Source organism: Megascapheus bottae, chromosome 2 (assembly GCF_031878675.1).
Source record: "Megascapheus bottae isolate mThoBot1 chromosome 2, mThoBot2.hap1, whole genome shotgun sequence".
NCBI lineage: Eukaryota > Metazoa > Chordata > Mammalia > Rodentia > Geomyidae > Megascapheus > Megascapheus bottae.
In genome coordinates, this window is record NC_143510.1 from 67933539 (window position 1) to 67957276 (window position 23738).

Below are 23738 nucleotides of genomic sequence, written 5' to 3' on the forward strand. Positions count from 1 at the left end.
ACAATAATAAACAATTATTTTTGGTTCATTGTGGGACTTGAACTCTGGGTGTGGGCGGTGTCCCTGAGCTCTTCAACTCAAGGCTATTGCCCTACCCCTTGAGGCACAGTGCCACCTCAAGTTTTCTGATAGTTAATTGGAGATAAGGGTCTCAGGGAAAAACCAGGTGAGGTGGCTCACTCCTGAAATCCTAGCTACTCAGGAAGCTGAGATCTGAGGCTGACAATCCAAAGCCAGTCCTGGGACTAAAGAACAAGAAACTCTTATCTCCAATTAACCACTAGAAAGTGGGAAGTAGGGCTGTGGCCCAAGGGGTAGGGCAGTAGCCTAGAGCTGAAAAGCTCAAGGACAAGGCCCAGGCCCACACTTCAAGCCCCATGACCCATTAAAAAAAAAAAAAAAAAAAAAACGGACTTTAGTGCATAGGCTGGCTTTGAACTGCAATCCTCAGATCTCAGCCTCCTGAGTAGCTAGGATTGCATGTGTGAGCCACCACACCCAGTTAATAAACAATTTAAAAATAAATAAATATGAAAAAGAGCCATGTTTAATTGCTTATTTTAAGTGTTTATATCCAACTTATTAAATATATCAAAATGAAAAAATTTCATCTTTGGACCCTTGACATTCAGTTGTCTTTTTCGGATTTTTAGAATTTTACTTCAAGTGAAAAAAAAGTCTCTGTGATACAGCAGGGACATGTTAAAATAAGTAATCTAAAGGTCCAAATACAAGTATAGTCTTTTACAAACAGACTGGCTTTATTTGTTAATGATAGTAAAAACACTGCTCTGACCCTCTACCTCATGTCATCAGCCTAATCTCCATTTGTACAAAAGAAACACTAGTGAAAAGCTAATAATCCACACACTGTCCAAACCAACCAATCCCTAAAGACTAACACATTCAACTATTTTTTCACAGTAAACCCATTTTACAACCATACACATTTTATCTTCAATCATTCAGAATATTTATTGCATTCTTACACAACTAAAAAGGAACAACTTAGTCACTTGAGCATTCACATTAATTATAAACTCTTAATTATAAAAGTATTAATCAAGTTTTTAAAAATTATTTTATGATATTGAGAAGACTGTGTCTGTGGCTCATCCTGTTTATATTTTTTCTTTTCTGATATTTGACAAAGAAAATATTTGGGTTTAAAAGCCTAAATACTCCTCCAAAGTATTTTTTAGAAAGAAATTAAAGAGGGCAGAGGAAAGACAAGAAAAAAACTTCACCCTCTGTAATAAACTATTTTATTAAATAAGGCTATAAAAATAATAAGTAGAAAATGCTAAAAGTTTCTCATAATACTTAATGTTAGACCCTATGTTAGTATTTTGGAAAACATGCTAAGCCACTAAAAGGCATTAAATGAACATACTACAAACAGGGTATCTGTAAATGTTAATATTTAGGAAGCTTGAAATCATTTACAGGTTGCTGTCCAAAGACGGACAAATTTCTTGCCTAGCATGCACCAAGCCCTGGGTTCAATGCTTTCTGAAAAAGCCAGAAATACTGTGGGTCAAGTGGTAGAACTCTGGCCTTAAGAAAGTACAAGGACAGTACCTAGGCACTGTAAGGAAGCTTGCTATATACAATAAGAATGGTACATAAATTTTTTCTCTAATCTGACATATTTACATGGAATGATAGTACTGCTCATAAGATCAAAAAAATCTAATTTTCTTCAAAGATATTATATAAGTACAAAAATTATTTTGTGTGCCAATACCAAAGCTTAAACTCAGAGCCTTATACTGTTCTTTAGCTGTTTCATTCAAAGTTAGGGCTCTATCACTTGAGCTGTAATTTCATAGTTTCGCTTCTGGCTTTTTAATGCCTAACAGGAGATGAGTCTCACAAACTTTCCTGTACCACCTAGTCAAACCATGATCCTCAGATCTCTGCCTCCTGAGTACCTAGGATTACAGGTATGAGCCACTGTGCCCCACAAGTTTTTTCATTTGCTTATACTCTACAAATACATAACTAAAATAGATCTTTAAAGCAAAATATGATATTAAATTCTTATCTCTACATCAATTTTCATCAGGTCCAAAACCAACAGAGTAAGTCTAACTGGAAAAGATCTTTATGCTGACAGATTATTCCACTTGGGTCAGCTTCCTTCCATCCTTCAACTCATATCTTTCTTCCTGCCAACCCACATTAAATAACTATTTAAACTGCCAAATATTTTAAGATCTATAGATAGTTGGCTCAATAAACTCATCTCAACATATTTCTATCATATCATAAAAATTCCAGAAGTCAATTAAAGTACAGGAAAACAGACTTCACATTTCATCTCAAGTATATGTAAGTAAGGAATTAAGATGACCTTCCCCTTTCATTTGTGTTTAAGGGCAAAAATTAAGTTTATTATGCCTAATTAATCTATTGCTTATGCTCCTCTGCCATATATCTCCTCTCTGTAGACTTCATTCCATTCCAAGTTCTATTCTCTGGGTTTTATCATTTGTGACAGGTTCCAACACATATCTTGCTTCAAGACTGACCAAAATTTGGAAGTAATTCTGGAAGCAAATTAGAAACAGTTTAGTTTAAAAAAAAAAAAAAAACCAACTTCAGCAAAATTCTACAAATCCAAACAGCCTATGTTTTTTCCTCCTATGCAGTTAACAATAACAACTCTCCACAAAAGAGAACTTTAAGCAATCCATAAACATTATCTTCTTAATCATTATGTTTCTATAAAGGAAGCAAACAGGTGACAACATCTGATAACTTGAAAGATTCTCATCCCTTTTAGACTCCTCAAGCAAGTTTCTTAGATTATGTTATTTGATATAGTACTAAAATAAGAACCCTGTAAGACACAAACTACACGTTAATAATTTAAGAGGGCAACTGGAATGAGCAGAGGCCTTCGTTTAACTTGTATCACTCTCTAAGTGGAAGTAGTTCAATTAGTACAAATGGGGTTCAGTCCTCTTATCTTTTTCATGTAGTGAAACAAATGTAATAAAGATTCTATCTCTTCAGCATTTCACCTACCTTATTTGTACAAAATTGTCTCAAGGTAAATTACTGATGACAGAAAATTTCTAAACTATGAAGGAAAAAAGCAGTAACAGACTATCCCATTTTACAACCACTAGTAAAAATGGACATAAGCCAGTATCTACCAAAACACAGTCCAGGAACACTCCTGGGGATCCCTAGGATTCTTTCACAAGGTCTACATATCAAAATTATTTTCCCAATAACACTAAGCTGTTACCTGACCTTTCCACCCTATCTCATTCTTTCATTATTGTACATGTAGTCTCCTTGGGCTACATGATATGTGATTTCACAACAAACTGAACAGTGAAGCAGATAGGCGAATCAGCTGTATTCTGTTCAGCAGGACAATCACAGGAGCTACAAAAATATAAAACCACATCAATCTTTAAGTTTTTATTTTGGCAAATAGTTTTAAAAACTGTTATTCATGTAAGTATGTAATGGGTTTCTTGGTTGTTATGATATTTGTGTGTACTGGGGCTTGAACTCAGAACCTGAATGCTGACCCTCAAGAGCTTTTTCTCTCAAAGCTGGTGATCTACCACTTGAGCCACAGTTCCACTTCTGGCTTTTTGCTTGGCTAACTGAGGATAAGAGTCTCATGAACTTTCCTGCCCAGGTTGGCTCTGAATTGTGATTCTCAGATCTCAGCCTTCTGAGTAGCAAGGATTATAGGTGTGACTCACCAAGGCCCTACTTGCAATAAGTTTCTTATTATTTTTAAAAAGGCAAACACTAGTAAACACAGTGATATTCAAGCAACAAATGAAGTGCAAGAGAAAGAGAAAGAAAGGGAGAGGAAGGGAGGGAGAACATAAAAACTAAAAGGCAAGAGACACAGTAACCAGTTGCAGCATAGACTTTTAGACAAAACATATGTATCAGACATTCATAAAAATTTGAACAGTGGATATTTGATATTAAAAAAAATTACTACCTGATGGACCAGGAATTTAGCCTAGTGGTAGAGTGCTTGCCTAGCATGCACAAAGATCCAGGCTCAATTCCTCGGCACCACATACATAGAAAAAGCCAGAAGTGGTGCTGTGGCTCAAGTGGCAGAATGCTTGCTTTGAAGAAAAAGCCCAAGGACAGTGTTCAGGCCCTGAGTTCAAGCTCCAGGACTGGCAAAAGAAAAAAAAAATACTACCTGAGAGGCAGAGATAGGAAGGTCATAATAGGAGAGTGCAAAAGCATAAAACCCTATTTAAAAAATAAACTAAAAGGAACATAGGCTCAATGGTTTCCCTCATTTGTCATAATCAGTAGAAACCCTGGGTTCTCCTAGCAGAGATTTACAATAGAGCAAAACCTAGATACGTAAGGCCATATAGTATGTCACTAAATGAAAGGACCTCCAGGATATAGAAACAAAAACCATATAATGAGTGATTGTTATCCTTAATGTACTGTTATCTCTCATTTCTTTTGCTGTCCCTTGGTTACCTCATATTGTTAGAGTATTTTACCTTGTTATCTGATATATTGTATATATGTTTATTTGGTCATTTGAAATAAGATAGGGAAGGGGGGAAAACAAGATGAGGGGCAGGGGTGGGGGGAGGGAAATGGGGACCAAGACATGAGAAAGGGTATCAATGTTTGTGAAGTAATGCGCCTTCTATCTGGCAAATATAATGTAACCCTTCTATTAATTACAATAAAAATATATGAAAAATCATATAAAGGGGGAAAATAAATAAACTAAGTATATATTTTACATATAACAGGTGCATTGTAGTTATTTAAAAAAAAAAAAAACAGCCAGGTGCAGTGACTCATGCCTGTAATGCTAGCTACTCAGGAGGCTGAGATCTGGTTCAAAGCCAGCCTGGGCACAAAAGGATCTGAGACACTTATCTCCAATTAACCTCTAGAAAACTGGAAGTGGGGTTTGGCTCATAGGTAGGACAGTAGCCTTGAGATGAAAATCTGGTGAACTGTGGTTATCTTTTAAAAAAAAGAAAAAAACAGAACCTTTATCATTCATAAATTCATACTGCTTACACCTGAAATAAGTATGTAGGATTTCCTAGAAATAATGATAATTTTAAAAGCTAGAAAAAATACAATTGCCCATAAACTGATAATTATTGACAGTGGGTGCTACCAATCATCCATAAGATTCTTTATATTACCTTATTTTCTTCTACTTGGTTGTTTTGTTTTTTCTAAAATGAAATTTTATAAGTTTTTGTTGCTGTTGCTGATTGTAGGACTTGAACTCTGGGACTGAGTTTTGTCACAAAAAGCTACCACCCTACCCCTTGAGCCACAACGCCACTTTCTGTTTTTTGGTGCTTAACTGGAGATAAAAGTCTCATGGACTTTTTAGTGCCTGAACTAGCTTGGAATCACAATCCTCAGATCTCAGCATCCTGAGTAGCTGAAATTACAGGCATGAATAACAGCAACCAGCTAGAATGCCTTTAATGTTTCAAGCTATAAGAAATTTTCTTTGCCCTGGTAATGCGAATCATTTACTCGTAAGCCTGAGGACATTAAAACCTATGTTTCTGCCAAGCGGTGGCTCATGCCTGTAATCCTAGCCACTCAGGAGGCTGAGATCTGAGGATCATGGTTCATATCCAGTCCGTGCACAAAAGGACCCTTATCTCCAATTAACCTCTAGAAAGTGGGAAGTGGGGCTTGACTGAAAGATAGGGTGGTAGCCTTGAGCTGAAGAGCTCAGGGATAATGCCCAGGCCAAGTTCAAGCCCCATGAATCACAAAAAAACAAACAAACAAAAAAAAACCTATGTTTCTCTCTTCATCCAGTTGCCTGATGAGGTGATGTCACTGTCACTTCAATGTTGGATGACTATGCTACAAGTCAAATTTTTCACTGTGGTAAAATAAACCTTCTCGTTTCCCTAATCAGCTTGCCTTTGTCCACAGGCTACTCAACCTCAGAAGAATTACATGGGTAGACTTCAAGTATACAAGAAATGTTTAAACCAACATACTAGAAACATTGACCTTATGTGTATTTAAGGTAAAAACAGCTTCTCCAAATTAAAATATATGCCATCTAGAAATGAAGCTAGGCAAAAAGAAAGTACACAGTCTCTTCTAAAATTACATTGAATCAATAGAAACTAATAAGTAAAACATTTCTAAGGAGCTCTAGAAAGCTAAAGACTTTGGATAGTCAAAGGAAGACTCTAATTTGCTTCTTTTTAAAAACATTTGACCTATATCTAGTATCTGCCTTCCCTGACACATATATCACTCTAGCTATGGACACTTTCCCCTGATTTTTTTTGTCAGCCCTGGGGCTAGAACTCAGGGCCTGGGCACTGTCCTTGGGCTTTCTCAAGGCTAGTGCCCTACCACCCGAGTCACAGCACCACTTTCAACCTTTTCTGTGTATGTGGTATCAAGGAATATCGAACTTAGGGCTTCGTGAATGCTAGGCAAGCACTCTACCACTAGGCCACGCTCCTGGCCCCCTTCCCCTGGTTTTTACATGAACACTCCTTCCTGAAATTCAGATTTCAATTCAAAAGCTTGGTTCCTGAGAGGTTCTATCCCTGACTCCCCTCGGCCACCACCCTGTAGCCCCCATTCTCCAGCTTATCCTAGGATTTTTATCACCAGACTTACTGTCTGCACAGGTTGCACACAAACCTCTTAACCAGAATGTTTTAACATGCATGCATCTCCAAGAAGATTTTTATTTTTCTAGAAAATTTCATACATACATAGCAATAGAGAAAACAATAAAATGTGTCCTCGTTTGTGCATCACCAGTTTCAACAACTTCCAGTTTCACTGACACTTCTATTTGGCTGTACTACTTGGAAGCAAAATCCAAGCATATCTTCATCTCTAATATACTAATGTGTAATCTTTAAAACACACTCTCTTAATGACAACTAAAATATGAATGACTGTTTCTCAATATTACCAAACAGGCAGAAGTTAACTTCCTCAATTGCCACAATTATTAAGTGAGCCACATTAATCACATTCTTGTTATACAAAGCTAGAGGGAAACTGAAAGGAGAAAGGATCTGCTCCTTCCATTCTGCTTCCAGGGACTTCCTCTCTCCCTGTTTCTGTCCCTTTCACCTAAGCCTGACTTTTCCTTCTGACAGTACTTATTCAAGTGGCAGCAGCTGAGCCAGCCTTACTAGCCCCCTAATGTGCCTCCCTCCAGAGTCTAGAGAGCAGAGTTGGAGGCCCCTCTCCACAGATCTGAGTCTTTGAAACTTAGTAACCCAGGAAGAGCTAAACAAAGCCTCCTTCTCAGATGTCTGAGTCTCAGCCCCACAAGCTCAACACACTTCTAGACTTTTTTTCCAGCACTTTTTTCTCAGTAACCTTTTACAACTTTAAAATTTTTAATTTTCTTAATTTTTGAAAAGTAAAAAAGGTTTCTTCTAATTGTTACTTCCATGATATCTTAATATTCCCATTTACCTTCTCTGTTCTCTAACAATACTATTAAATTGTATCTGTTAAAATTTGGTGTGGTTTCGTCTCATAAACAGAGACTAAGTGCTGATTGAGAATGAAATTTCCTAACTCATTGACACAGATAAAAGTCAGTATGAAGCTGATGAGAAAATAATTATCATTCACATCAACTTGGAATAATAACCAAATTAAGTTATAAATTAGTCAAACTTTAAAGTTTGTCCATATCCTGAAACTAATAGTAAGAAAGTGTAAGCAACTCAAAAGGACTAGTACAATGTCTAACACATGACATGAACTTACAAGGCAACTCAATGGAAAATCCAAATTATAGCACTCGTTATAGTCATTAAGAATAACAAGACAGCTACATATTACAGGTATACAAAGATGCTCATAGGATACTGATAACAAAAATGTTGTAACTATTTGCAGAATGATTAAATCTCTACATATCTAAATACTCATTTTATGTGTATAAAAAATAATTTCACAAAGTAGATCTCAAAACTACAAATTACAGTCATTAGATTATGTAAATCACACTTATATACTAAACTAAAAGAGATCATTAACATGTCTGCTTTCAAAAAACAAGTTTAAGGAAAGGTTTTAAAAAATGTATATACAGCTTAATCCCAATGTATAAAAATAAGAATGAAAGAAAATGTGCCAGACATAAATGGTAATCTACATTTCATCTTTCACAATCCTGATTATGCTTATTTCCAATTTTCTACATTATTATAAAAAAATACGCATTTCTTAAAACATGACTTAGAAAAGAATTTTAGTTCCCCAAGTATATAAAAGGAAAAACAAAAGAAAGGAATATTTGTACAAACTAAACAATAAATATTTAGGAAAAAATTCAAAGACAATGATTTCATCCTTTAAAGACATTCAAAAATATGGGAAGAACCTGAAAGTTCAATAAGTGTCTACTTGAATATTAGTGCAGGATAAATTCCAAAGTAATGAACTTCTAAACTTAACTAATAAACTTCTCCACAGTTAGTTATACTCACAGCAGCCTAACAATTTACCATCACTAGAGCCCCTCATCTCCACTCCATTCTATCCACCTATCATGAATCTGGGTTATTCACATACTTATATAAATAACATTTAGTTCCACAGTTAAAAGAATCAGTATCATTTTGCCAGATCCTATTCCCTAGTTTCTAATTTATGATTTGTTTTCTTGCAGGTCTATTAGTTTTAGACCACTTCTTGTCATTCACTATTATTGAATAGATATGTCTTTTCCTGAACAATGATTTCATATTAGGAAGGAGTCACTGAAAACACAAGTGTGAAAAAAGTGGAAGGAAATGTCTAGTCAATAATACAAAGGACAGCAGAATACTGTCTCAATTCCTTGACATGTCATTGGGATCCCCATAACTGGTCCAAGTCATTCCTTCTTACCTCTTATCCATTCACTCTCACCACCATTTTTTCCTTTGTTGGAACCTATCATACTTATTTTCAACAATGATAACCAATGCGTAAGCCCTGGCATCCAAACAGATTTGAAGTCAAAGCAAAGTTTTGCCAGCACGGCCTTTAGGCAAGTCACAACTTCTGTGAGGTTCAACTTCCTCATCTTGTAAAAAGAAAAAGAAAAGCTGCCTTGGGAATTGTAAAGATGAGAAATAACACGGAAAGCCCCCTGCTCAGTGCTGGGTATATGGCAGACATTCACTACAGAGCTATAATTTTCCAGCTGAGCCTCTCTACACATGCCATTTGTTCTACCTAAATACGATGTTCCTGGTCCTTTCATCTGGAAAAATCCTTATGATCAAGAAAGAGTCAGGACTCATCTTGTGTAAAGCTGTCCCTGCTTTTGTTAAATGATGACTCCCTCTTCTCTGCTAGTTCAGTATTTGTTCTTTTCTCTATTATTGCACTGAATTATAACTGCTTTGGTTGGTTGTTTTTCCCCCTTGAGAGAATACTAGAAGTTCCTTAGAGAATACCCTTGTAGCACTGACTCAAGCACACAGCAGAAATGCTGAATAAACTAATTTAAAAAGAATCAATTAACAAATGTTATAAAGCCAGGCCCCAGTAGAATATCCTTACATGGTAAAATGAACTAAAAAGCAGGGCTGAATATCTGAGAAAGGAATGAAATGAGAAGACCTCCGATCCCCAATGGGTAGGAAGTATTGTTAAAAGTGACAGTGGGAGCAGTGGGAATTTTCTAGAGGTAAGATCTGCTATAAATAAGAAACCTGGCTCACGCTTATAATCCTAACTCCTTAGGAGGCTGAGATCTGAGGATCTCCCCTTCAAAGCCAGTCTAGGCACTAAAAAGTCCCTGGGATTCTTATCTTCAATTAATTACCAGAAAACTGGAAGTGGCATTGTGGCTCAAAGGATAGGGTGGTAGCCTTGAGCTTAAGAGCTCAGGGACAGCGCCCAGGCCCAGAATTCAAGTCCCACAACCAAAAAAAAAAAAAAATAGATAGATAGATAGAAATATGTATATGTATATGTTTTGAAGTAAAAGCATTCTGCAAAGACTTAATGCTACTGTTTAAAAACAAAACAAAACATGAACCAGAGATCACTCCCACTTGTACTCCCTAGCTTTTCAGGATGCTGACATCTGAAGATCATAGTCTGAAGCCAATCTGGACAGAAAAATCTTTGAGAGAGCACAAGATCCTGAATTCAAGTACAGGTACTGGCATAATAAATACAATAAATGAACACATAAATAAGATAGTTCCTTTCTTCAAAAAAAACCTTTATTTTAAAAAATTATCTTTAAAGTAGTAGATCAAAGGGAATTCAATTCAACATTTCAGTTTAAAGACAGGATCTTGCCGTGTAGCCAAACTGGACTTCAAATTTTCACTATTTCAGGCTCCCAACTTTCAGATTACAGGTATGGAACCACAGCCAGTTTTTTTCACTAGATCATTTCTAAAATCTTTTTCTGTTCAAAGCATATAGTTTTGTGACTTTTTTCTTTTTTCTTTTTTTTGCCAGTCCTGGGCTTGAGCTCAGGGACTAAGTTGAACTTTCTCAAGGCTAGAGCTCTACCACTTGAGCCTCAGCACCACTTCCGGATTTTTTTCCCCTTATGAATGTGGTACCGAGGAACAGAACCCGGTCTTCGTGCATGCTAGGCAAGCACTCTACTACTAGGCCAAACTCTCAGCTCAGTAACTTTTAATTCTAATGAAAATATCTCTCATTTCAATCTCTTCCTTTCCTCCACTGTCATAGCAAACACTATCAGTATAATTATGTGTATTTAAAATAAAACAGGTGACACTAGGACAAGGGATCAATCACCCAACTCCAGCCCATCTTTTAAGATACTACTTTGCTATTTGTAAGCCTGTAAGCAGTCTAAAACTCCATGTTTAAAACTATGACTCAATTCCCAAATGGTTAAGGCAGAACTCTGCAAACTCCATGTAAAAATTGAAATAAATTGAAGAAATTCCAATCCACTAAACATTCTTGATACCAAAGTCAATACAAACTAACTGTAACAAGCGCCCACATTTTGAGAAACCTAAACGGAGAATATTCCATCACCATTTCTTTCATCACTGTACTAAATACAGAGCTAACACTTGGATACCACCCATTCTGAAGACATAATGAAAAATGAAGATGAAAAAATAAAAGCATTTTATGCCTGATTTTGTGTACTTCAAGAAAAAATAAAACCATACATTTTTTTTTCTCTGTGCTGGGGATTGGATTCAGAGCTTCATAAATAGACAAACACTATTCCACTGAGCTACACAGCTCCAACCCCACACTGTACACTTTAAATGGATTAATTTTATGGTGCGAGAACGATACCACAATTTCTAACAGGAACAAAATGCACTGACAATATTAAGGTGATAATAATTACAAATAATTTTGAATTCTAGAAGACTGTATCAGCATTAATATTAAAAAGCCTAATTACTTTTCAGCTTATATCATAGCTGGGAACCAATATCAAAACAACAAAGAACATGAACAAGCCATAAGTTTGATAATAATTTTAAGTCAGAATTTTAAAGTTAATATTTAAAATTTAGTTCTCAATTTGTTCCACTAAAGTTCCACTTTATCTTTTACAAAGTCTAATTTCAAATTTTATATTTTATATTTCAAATTTTATATTATAGCTGTTATCTCAGCATCTTAAATTGTGCCACACGATCTTAGTGTTTCTTACATGGTGTGTACATAATGCAGCCAAATATAATAAGGCAGTTAGTAAGGACAGACTGCAAAGGCATACTGTCTCTACTTGTCACTACACAGATAACCTCAGGCAACATAGCAACCTGCAGTCTCTGCCCCATTTCCCCTTAGGGCTGCAGTGACAATTAAATGCACCAGTATGTGCAAAGTGCTTAGAATACCACCTGACAATGATCGTATTATCAAAGTAATCTGCACTAAGAATTATTATTTTTATGAGAAATAGCATCCTAGATCAAACAAAGCATTACAAACCCTGGTAATGTTGAAATTTCAATTTGCTTTACTAATAAGCTCAAACACACGTACTTTGCATCTGACTAAGCAACCACGGTGTTTATCCTATATTGACCCCATTCAAAAGCCAAATTTTCTCCAACTCTGAGTCATCTTTAATTTCTCTCTTGACTCATCACATAGCAAGGTGGATAGTCTGGAACATAATGGGATTACCAAAATGCATTTCTTAATTTACCTGGATTTACAGCTTACCAAGTAGAACATGTACTATACAGTACTCAATAGATACCCTGAATAATCATACTCTCCATTGTGATTCTGTGTAAGCGTGCTCTGCATAGTAAATGATTTTTTATCCTCCCTTTTGCTATTCAACTTTAAATTATGGAGTAGACAGCTCATTCTGACAGATTAATGTTTCATTTAAGTAATACCAAAATCTACATTTTTTAACTGCTAGCCAAAAATAATTTTATACTTTGCTGGTGGTCTAGTGTTCAAAATCTAGCCAAGTAAACTATAGATGAGAGGGTAGAAGATCAGAAAGCCATCTCCATACCTACAAATTTCACTTCAATTTCTATTGCTCCACTTTCACTGTTTTCTTCATGTAGATGTTTACATTAATTAAGATGACTTTGATAACAACTGAAGGGGGAAAAAAAAACCTAAGGAAATATGCTAAATAATGGAAGACAGGTAAATTCTCTAAAAATCCCCTCAGATGCACACTTATACAAAACACAAGAATATCTAAAATGCCGTCCAATCACTTTCTTCCTATGCAATCTTTATAAAGTGACAAGTAATTGCACATTTGATTTTGAGGCATTTATTCTCTATGCCTTAATTTGTTCCTCTGAAAACAGAGATAAAATAATAATCAGTGGGGTGCTGATGGCTCATGCCTATCTACTAGCCATTTAGGAGGCTGAGATCTGAGGTTTGCAATGTGAAGTCAACCAAGGCAGGTAAAGTCTGTAAGTCTTTACTAAACTACCCAAACTGCCAAATGACTTTAAGTCTTATCTACTAAACTACACAAAATGCCTGAAGTGAAGCTGTGGCTCAGGTGGTAGACCACCAGCCTTGAGCACAAAAGCATAGGGACAGTGCACAGGCCCAGAGTTCAAACCTCAGAACACACACACGCACACGCACACGCACACACACACACACACACACACAATAATAACCACCACATGAGACAGATAGGATGAGACTGGTATTCTGAATACTACAGCACCACTACACAAATGCAAGCTTTCAATATAGGTTTACTTTTTATTTTTTTTTGGGGGGGGTGGTCATGGAGCTTGCTATAGGTGTACTTTTTAGACTTAAACCAAAACTTTAGTGTCACCACTACCAATGGAGAGCTCCTATTCACTGTGGTACTACCGCTATTAACTCACTGGTATAAATCTATGCAATGGCAGTAACTTCACAGACATTGTAAGAACATATTCACAATTGTCTAGGAAGTTGTGGCCAACTTCTCTGTGAAAGCAGGTATGCTGCTCAGACACTAAACTATATTCCTTGTGTTTTTTCATATTCCCTTATTTTACTTGAGAACACTTGGTGGGCAGTGCCTGTTTTCTACTCCTTCCTATATCCTCAGAATTCCTAATAGTTCTTAACCCGAACTCACATTAGAATTACATGGGGAACTTATAAAAACATCAATGTCTGGGATCCATCCCAGAACCATTAAATCATAAGGGAGTGGGGGAGTGGAGGGCAGAAAGGGCAAGGGGAGCATTTATTTTAAGATCAGCACGTGGTATCATCGTGGTGCCAAAGTTAAACCCTGCACTGTGAAATGTAAAGTACTATTCTCTGTATAGATGTATATGAGGATACATGTATAAATACAGAGGTACAAAAACATATGGGACTCAATCCAAGACTCTCGTCCTCAATAGTATGTCCTAGCACAATTTTTCCCTTTGTATACATAGTAGTCTAACAATCAATTATATGCCTCATTACCACGTTTTTAAAACTGTCACACAGCACTTTAGGTTTTTCATGTAATTATGCCTTATCATTCTTTCTAGATTACAGCTCAATGAGAATGCACGCTGCCTTATTTTTCTTGTTGTCTCCAGTTTGCATAGGATGGTACCCGGAATTGACATGTCAGTAAACATTTGCCTAATCTAACGAACATACACAAAAATTACTAGTAGGAAGTATGTTGTCATGTCTAAATTACCAATCTCAGATTAATCATTACCAAAAAAGTAAATAAAATAAAAACAAAGTAAAATCTAGGAAAAAATTTTTGATTTTTTTTTTTACTTAATAAATGAGAACAAATTTCCTCATTAAAGAGTCCAGACCCAAAGGAACATAGGCTCAATGGTTTCCCTCATTTGTAATAATTAGTACACAAATAGGACTCTCCTAGCAGAGGATTACAATAGCTCAAAACCTAGGTACATAAGGTCATAGAGGATGAGACTAAATAAAAGGAACTCTAGGATATAAAAACAATAGCTTTATCTTGTGTGATTATTGTTCTTAATGTACTATGCTATTTCTCTTCTCTTTTTTTGCCCTTATGATTAATCTCATTGTTACTGTATCTGACTTAGTTACCTGGTATATTGTATATACGTTTGTGTATTTGAAATGGAAAAGGGAAGTGGGGAAAACAAGATGATTGGGAGAGGGCAGGGGGAGGGAAAGGGGGACAAAAATATAGAAGGGAGTATCAATGTGTGAGAAGTAATGCACCTACTACTTGACAAATGTAACTATAACCCCTCTAGACATTATCCTGACAACAAAAAAGTCATCACAGACAATACCCACCCTATTCCCTATCTCCACATCAGTCAGTTTCAGCTCTTAACCTGCTTTCTTTATTAAAACTCTCTGCTACTTGATTTGGGTATCTTTGGCTGCCATTAACAATATTACCTTTACAATAATATCATATAATACTGTCACTCATAACATAAGTTAGTGAAAGCTACAGTGAATGTGTCCTGGAAATGTTTCATATATACTTCCTGAAAGAACAGTCTTTCTGTCTTTCTTTTTTTTTTTGCCAGTTTTGGGGCTTGAACACAGGCCCTGGACACGGTCCTTGAACACTTTTTGCTCAAGGCTAGCGCTCTGTCACTTGAGCCACAGCACCACTGCCAGCTTTTTCTGTGTATGTGGTACTGAGGAATCAAACCCAGGGCTTCATGAATGCCAGGCAAGCACTCTACCACTAGGCCACACTCCCAACCCAAGAACAGTATTTCTTAACCACCAAAATAGGTCCTCTGCCATATGGTAATGTAATATAAACTTGGTTGGGAATATTATATGGAAGTCAGAAGAACCTTACTCAACATCAAATGAAATATATCTACTTTTAACTACCGACAGACTGGTGGGTTTCATCCCTTTACATATTTTTAATACCTGGAAGATTTATAAAATATAGTATGACTTTATGAAACCACAGTGCAAAACTATATTACAACAACAAACCCCTTCTCACTGTTGCAAACTAGGAGAAATAGTATATAATTCTAAAAAAAAAAAAATCTGAAGACCCATAGGAAAGGACTAGCTTCTATGCTTTGCAGTAAATGCCTGAAAAAACTGGAAAGGAGGCATTCAAGAAGTGTGCCTGCTAATTAATTACTGTGGTAAAATATTACTTTGTTTTGTTTGTTCCTACAGCTTGAAACACAGAGAGCCATAGTTACCACTGAGAGAAAGCAGCCCTCAAATCCCTAGTCAATAAAAAAGGTTCAAATTCCACAGACAAGAAAAAAAAATGGTACCCTGGGTTGTTTGTTTTTAAGGAAGATTAAATTTAGGAGTTGCCAACACCCAAACGAAAAACATTCCAAAGCATTAGACTCAATTGTAGTGGGGAGTCATCTACATTCTCAGCACTGGGTTCCCTCACAGAAAGGAGTTAACAAAGGATGATTCTTCAGATCTCCCAATGTACACTCTTCTGATTTCCCCTAGTGAAGATCACTCTTGGCTTTTTAAAGTACTTTAAAATATAATTTTAGTACAGACAGCCAGACAGAAAGTGAAGTTTAACATCTGCCAAGATATTTCCCAAAATAAGATCCCTGTCAGATGAACAATGAGAAAAATAACAAATTCTTTTATTTGGCCCATAAGCTACTTTTTAAAGTCAAAGACTGTAGCATTTTCAAAGTCTTGTCTTCCATTTCCCTTTAATCCCCATATTTTTATGTCTAAAAAAAAAATCCTGGAAATTTGATTACCACTCATAAATTCCTTTGAAAGCAATTTAATGAATAGCAGATATTTTGTACAAGTAGCAAACCACAGAGGACAGTTCTTCTGGCTGATAATCTCTAAAAACATTCAAAGGAAAGTTCACCCTACAGAGGCACTCCAGGTACAGAAATGCTTAATATTTCAACATGAGGTATATTATTGCAAATACTTTCACTTAAATCACAAAGTTAATTTTTCCTCAAGACATAGCTGAGTCCAGTGTGGCCTTGAACTCATGACCCTCCTGTCTCAGCCTTCCTAGCACTGACATAACAAGCCTGTGACACCACACCAGGGTCCTACAAGGCTAGGGATCAAACCTGGGACTTGACACATGCTTGGTGGGAGGGGGGGAAGGTGAAATATAAAAATCTATTCAGAAAAAGTTGTGAAGACTTGAATGAAACAAGGTAGTTAAACCACTTTGCAAACACAGGCACTATAAAGAAGTTACCTAAACTTGTCTGGGGTTGTTCTGTTTTGTTGAATCGAGTTGATTATGCAGATTACACACTACATACATTTTTGTGTGTGTATATCTCCAGGCAGCAGCTGACTGACGAAATGTTTTTAAACTCATCAGAAACACACACAGAACTCACACCTATCACAGACACTTAAATACCAGAAGAGGTCTTTCTAAGCTTGTTGAGTTGTTTCAGCACCCTTTGCTGACCCAAATATCACTCATGGAGAAAAAAAATTTTTTTTAAGTCTGTTGTAGAGCACTAGTTAATAAAGAGCTGATTCATATAGGACCGGGTATGGATGCGATATTCCTAAGGCCACATTTTCTTTACAGGTGCTTGTAAACACTGCTAAGAGGGAAGAGATAAACAATCTTGATAACTTGGCGTGGGCACGTGGGAAACTCCATCATCACTGCCAGGAATGAAATTTTCCTAACTGATCAAACATAAACGGATATGTCTAGTAGGCAAGCTGTCTCTTCCAGCATTAGAAAGCAGTTTTTCTAGCATTCTAAAGCTCTGAGAACTGGAGGGGGGGTGGGTGGGAAGAGAAGGACGTGTCGTCCTTGGGGTTTGGGGAACTTCCCAGGAAGCATTTGCTCAAAGTAAAACTCCATCCACCCTTGCCTGCCAGACTCGGAACAAGGAGAGGCTGCGCGAGCTGGAGCAACACAGAGGGGAGCTAGCACGGCGCCGGGAGGCACCGCAGGCAGGCGCCCCCGCTGAGCCCAGCCCCGGCCCCCGGCCCCCGACCCCGGCCCCGCTCGACTCACCTCCGCAGCGGGAATGTTGACCACGCCGGTGGAGCGCCGCTTCTCCCGCAGCTTCCTCTTCTCGATCTGCCCCTTGCCTTTCCGGGCACTAGGGCCCGAGCTCCTGCCCTTCTCCGGGGCGCCGTCCGGGTCTTCTTCGTCACCCCGGGGAGTTGCGATGCCTCCGGCGGCGGCAGGGGGGTCGTCCTCGGGTCTCCTCGGACCTGGAGGACCGGCCCGGGCCAGGGCTGTGGTGGCAGCCGCGGAGGAGGAGGAGGCGGAGGAGCAGTTCACGCCCCCGGGGCCGGGGACAGCAGGTGCGGCCGAACCACCTGGGAGGTTGTTGTTGAGTTCGTTGGCGGTCGCCAGGGTGCCCGGCGCCCCGACTGGGGGCTTCCCGGCCGGGTCGCCGCCGCCGCCGCCGCCCCCAGTCGGGGCGGCCGAACTCGAGGGGTTCTGCTTGGCGCGCATCTTCTCGCGCTTCGCCTTCCATTCCTCCAGGAAGTCTGTGGTGCTGCTGCCTGTCCGGTAGCCACCGGTCGCCATGTTCCCTAAGGGACCGGCCGGGTGCTCACCTCGGGCCACCTACCCGGCTCCTCCTTCCCGCAGCCGAGGGGAGGCAGAAGGCAGCGACCCCCCCCTCCCTCCTCCTCCTCCTCCGGGCCGGGCAGTCCGGACTCCCGCCGGCAAGCTGACGGGGTGTGTGAGCTACGGAGGTAAACACAAAAGGGGGCGCGGGAGGAGAAGCGTCAGTGCCCCGCGGGTCTGCCCGGGCCGCGCCCCCAGAGCGACCCCTCTGCGCGCGCCCTCGGGTTCCCCCGCCGGCCCAGAGCCGCCGCCGCCGCGCCCTCACCCGCCCAAGTCTCCCCGCGCACCTTCACCCGGGGCCCCGACGGTCGCCGCCCCTGGAGGGGAGGGGAGATGAGCCGACCCCACCCCCGGGGCCCGCCCCGTCCCGTCCCGCCGGGGTCCGCAGCCCCGACCCGACCCCGCCGCCACCTGTTGGCGCGTCCAGCCGTCTCCCGCTCCAAGGTCCGGGCACCGAACGCGGAGCCTCCCCGCCGCTCCCGGAGGAGGCGGGGACGCAGCGGCTGCCCGGCTGAGTGGGGACAGTGAGGGGGGGAGGGCGCGGGTCGGGCGCAGCCCCCCTTACCTCTGTGGAGTTGGCGGGGCACCGGGCGCGGGGCTGGGAGGAAACGCCCAGGTGAACCGATGGCTCTCCGGGCACACGCACGCACACGCACGCACACGCACGCGCCCGCGCAGCCACAGCGGCGGGCAAACTCGCCGTTCCTGAACTCGCGGCGGTCTCGGGGCGAGTGGAGAGCGGTGAGGAGAGAGAGGGAGCTGGAGTCAGGGGCGGCCGAGACCCGAGTGGTGCCGAAGTCGGACGGAAAGAGCCGAAGCGCTGCGCCGGGCAAGGGGCCGCGGAGGGTGGGCGGGGCCTGCCCGCTGACGCCACGCCCACCCTCCGCGGGCCCGCCCACCTCGCGCTCAGGTGCGCGGCCCGGCGTCCGGCCCCGCCCCTCCCCGCGGCCCTCCCTCCTCCTCCGGCGGACTCCGACCGCGCATTCCTGGGCTAACAGCCTGGTGGCGTCGGAGGGGGTGGGGGGGCGGGGGCGGGGGTTGCGGCGCCTCGGATTCCGGGGCGGGAATCGAGCCTGTCTACGCCCCTACTCTCTCTTCTCCGCCTCGTGCGTCTCCCACCGCTCTTCCTTTTAAGTACAAGATCCGCGTGATTCCTGGGAAAGTTTCGGCTGGGGAAGCAAAGTGCGATCAGTTTGGGATGATGATTCAGGATGGGAAAACACCCGGGCGATCGTGTTCCTCCTCTCCGCGCACACACACCCCACCCCACCCCACCCCCCACGTTTTCAGACCTGCTAGACTCGGTAGACAGGATTACAGAATGGATACACCACCGGGCACCCTCCCGATCCCTAACTAGAGGGCCCTGGGTGGCATTGATCAACATGCATTGTACTTGGGAACTAAATGTTGATTGGTGACCCTTTTTGCACGACTACTAAAAGTTTAAGAGAGCTTGAGAGAAGGAAACAAGTGTCCTGGGGAAAGGGCTGAAATTAACAGGGAAATTACCAAAACGTTGCTACTAACCTTAGGCTTTCAGGCTTGTCAAAACTCCTGACTATATACATATATATAACACGTATATTATATATAAATTATTAACATATATTATATAATAATTTAATATAATATTATATTAATATATAAAAATATATTATGTGTATATATATTATATATAGTCTTGCCTATCCTGGTCCCACTTGATATATGACTCTTAATCTTATCTCTACGGTCGCTTCTTTATCAATAGTGGATTAAGCAGCAAAACTCCCTGCCAGAGAACTAAAGCTGTACGGATCTTGGTTGGAGATGAGCCAGAGGGGCTCACGGTCTCTTATTTCTCCATCCTTTTTGAGCCACAGGGTAAATCCTAGATGAAAGTCACCTAAGGGCTCTGGATCAGAGTTGGTGGGCCCACACTGACAACAGAACTTGTGATCTCCAAGTAATGTCAGGGTGCCATTTTGGAAGAAAGGAAGGAAGGAAGGAAGGAAGGAAGGAAGGAAGGAAGGAAGGAAGGAAGGAAGGAAGGAAGGAAGGAAGGAAGGAAGGAAGGAAGGAAGGAAGGAAGGGAGGGAGGGAGGGAAGCCAGCCCAAGGTCAGAGGCTTACCCAACACAAATCCTTCCTCCTACTTATGCGTTTTGCCCAGGTGGCACATGGTAGGTAGGTGTCATTATGTGTCTGCCCCAGGAATGGGAGCAGGAGAAAATAATTCATGTGCTCTGTATCTCCCAGAGAGAAACTCTTGCACAGTTCTAGCCCTTTGATCTAGCTGTTGGAATGAATAGTTTGGGAAACCAGAAAATGGAAAATTTCTTGGAAAAATGTAAAGGCCTTCATTGGGGGTAGGTTTAAAACGGTAATTGGCTATCTGGCTAGCTGGGAGAATTGTCAAGGCATCACCTGAAATTGCGCAGTTCCAGTCTTCCAATTTTTTGTTTTTTTGTTTCTCTTTTTAAGTTTTAAAGATTGTAGGATGAAGATAGAAATATTAAATGTATGCAACTCATGTGCTTTCTAACTTAGAGAATATTGTTCTTGGAGAGTATGTTGGGAACTTGAATTCAAACATATGCTAAGTAGCTAAGATATCTTGCACATATGTTTAAATCTTTGAGCAGTTTTCCTTACTGTAAAATCAGGGCTTAAAAAAAAAATACTTTTGCTTTTGCTGGTGCTGGGGTTTGAATTCTGGACCTGAGCTTTTTTTTTTTTTTTTTTTTTTGCTAAAGTCTAGTGCTCTACCACTTGAGCCACAGTGCCACCTCCAGCTTTTTCTAAGTAGTTTATTGGAGAAGAGTCTCAGACTTTTCTTCCCAGGGTGGCTTCATAATGGCATATTTGAAAGCTGTTTTAAGAACTGGCATTGTATATAGAGTCCTTGGTTCAAGAAAGACAATCTAGTCAATCCTATAAATCAACTGGGAAACAGAGGTTTTTTTTCTTCCATATATTTTTTATTGTAATTAATAGAAGGGTTACATTACATTCGCAAGATGGAAGGTGCATTACTTCACATACATTGATACCCTTTCTCATGTCTTGGTCCCTATTTCCCTCCCCCCATCCCCCTCATCTTGTTTTCCCCCCTTTCCTATCCAATTTCAAATAACCAAATACGCATATATCCAATATATCAGATAACAAAGTAAAATACTGTAACAATATGAGATAACCAAGGGACAGCAAAAGCGATGAGAGATAACATAGTACATTAAGGACAACAATCACTCATTATGTGGCTTTTGTTTCTATATCCTAGAGGTCCTTTCATTTAGCATCATACACTGTATGGCCTTATATATCTAGGTTTTGCTCTATTGTAAATCTCTGCTAGGAGAATCCAAGGTTTCTACTGATTATGGCAAATGAGGGAAACTATTGAGCTTATGTTCCTTTGAGTCTGGCTTACTTCACTTAATATGATTTTTTTCTAAGTCTTTCCATTTCCTTACAAATGGGGTGATGTTGTTCTTTCTGACAGCAGCATAGAATTCCATTGTGTATAAATACCACATCTTGTTGATCCACTCATCAACTGAGGGACATCCGGGTTGGTTCCATATCTTTGCTATGGTAAATAGTGCTGCAACGAACATCATTGTGCTAGTGGATTTAGTATGCCCTTGGGAAACAGTTTTGGTTCTCTTAAAACGTGTCATCCTGGCCGGGAGTTTGGCCTAGTGGTAGAGTGCTTGCCTAGCATGCATGAAGACCCAGGTTCAATTCCTCGGTATCACGTACATAGAAAAAAGCCAGAAATGGTGCTAAGGCTCAAGTGGTAGAGCTCTAGCTTTGAGAAAAAGAACCCAACGACAGTATTCAGGGCCTGAGTCCAAGCCCAGGACTGGCAAAAAAAAAAAAGTGTCATCCTATAAATCAACGAGGAAACAAAGTCTTGATTCTCTTAAAAAATATCTTGCGAGACAGGAAGGCATAGAAGAAGAGGTACTAATATGAACTTGAAAACAATAGACTGAATGAACTAAAATAACACTTATGCCACATAAATTTATCACTGCATCTTTTATACCAGTTATCTTAGTATTAACAGGCTGTGAGTCAGGAGTGTTGGTTACTCTTGCCGTGCATGGCTTTGGACAAGTTACCTCTGTTTACTTACATATAAAATGGGGATAATAATACTTCCTACATTGTGGGAGTGTTATGAAAGTGTTTAAGGGCCTGCGATAAAAGGTAGTAAGTGAGGACCAAGAGTAGTTATTATTAGTCTATAAAGTGCCCAAGGAACTGTGGATGAAAGAGATTATTGAGGTATAAAGCATTATGTTTTGTTATGATTACCACTTATTATAACTCTGTCTTCACCATTCTCAGTATTCCCAAAGATGCATTTCACACCCAGACCGCATCCAACATTGGGCCAAGATATTTAGCTGAATCAGTGCTTAATTGCAATATGCTTGCTTATCATCCGTCTTTTTGTGTAGAGTTTTGATGAAATAATCCTCAAAGACAGTTTGTCAGCTTCTGTTGGGGCTAGATATATCTGTGGCTAAGGGTCTTCCCTGCCCACTGTCATTGGCTTCTGCCTTATAGAGACATCCCCTAATTGTTCTCTGGGGAGCATTTGAGAGCCTACCATAACTAGTTTTAGTGCCCTACTTGCCTTAGTAATAATGGAAAATATGACAATGCTAACAAAATGAAAACACTGATTTTAATATGTCAGTGAAATTGATTATAAATGTTATGGCTTGCTTAATGTTTTTCAGAGAACTAGTAATGACATGAAACACCCAGTTCATAGGTGTTGAAACAATGATAGCACATTGGGAAATAGCCATTTTGACTTTTATGCAAACATTTCTGAAGCTCATGCATTCAACTTTGAATCAAAATAAAAATATAGTATAAAAAATTTAAATACATTAGTCCTATTGAGGCAGAATATTCTAGGGAAAATGAGACATGGTAAATGGCTGCCCGGAATTCAAAGACCCAAGCTTAAAGCGTGTCCATCCACTTCCAGTACAATTAAGGGAACAAAGTCATTTTGAGGGAAATGAAGTCAGATAGAGTAGGGAAAATGAGGTACAGTGAGCTTACAGCAAATACAGGAGATATTACTTCAAGTACTTCCCTTAAGATTAAGAGAACAAAAAGTCATTTTAAGGGAAATGAAGCAGGATAACTTAAGGAAACTGAGGCCTGGTTAAGGCAAGTAAAAAATATGGTATTTAGAAATGGTATCTTTGCTTCAAAGAGAGACAACTAAACGCATATCTCACCCAATTTAACAGCTAACTGTATGTCTTCCCGAGAAAACTCAACCTACCTGCCCAAAATACAGATAACAGGGTGTCTCCTTTTCTCAAGGATAGGCTTCTGTTTTATGGCAGGATGCATTCGTTCTTGGAAACTCAAAGTAACACCAAATGTAATTAGAGGAAAGACAAAGCACCTATCTTTGCATACCCCTTGCCTTTACCCTATAAATACCCCCCCAACAACCCAAGTAGCTGTGTGCCTCTCTATCTCCCTGTGAGAACACCCAGACTCTGAAAGAGCGTGCCCCTGCCCTTCTGTTTGTCTGTTTTTTGTCTGTTTGTCTGATTGCCTGTTTATTTACTCAATAAAGCTCTGCCAAGTTTTCTTTACTTGTCCAGAAATTCTTATTCTGCAATCGAAGTCAAGGACCCTAAGTGAAGAGGTCCTGTATATAAAATAAAGGGAAGCTCTGTCTGGTA

At 40.0% G+C, this 23738-nt stretch overlaps 1 protein-coding gene across 3 annotated transcripts in view; it reads right to left on the minus strand.

The window, feature by feature from the left end:
* Pawr (pro-apoptotic WT1 regulator) overlaps positions 1–18134 on the minus strand; it is a 66560-nt gene extending 48426 nt beyond the window's left edge. For all 3 annotated transcript variants that reach the window (XM_090328300.1, XM_090328299.1, XM_090328301.1), the window contains exon 1: positions 17456–18134. In XM_090328300.1, coding sequence (XP_090184426.1) covers positions 17456–17980 — 525 coding nt within the window. In that variant the 5' untranslated portion in view covers positions 17981–18134. The remainder of the gene's footprint in view (positions 1–17455) is intronic.
* Between the last annotated feature and the right edge of the window lie 5604 nt (positions 18135–23738).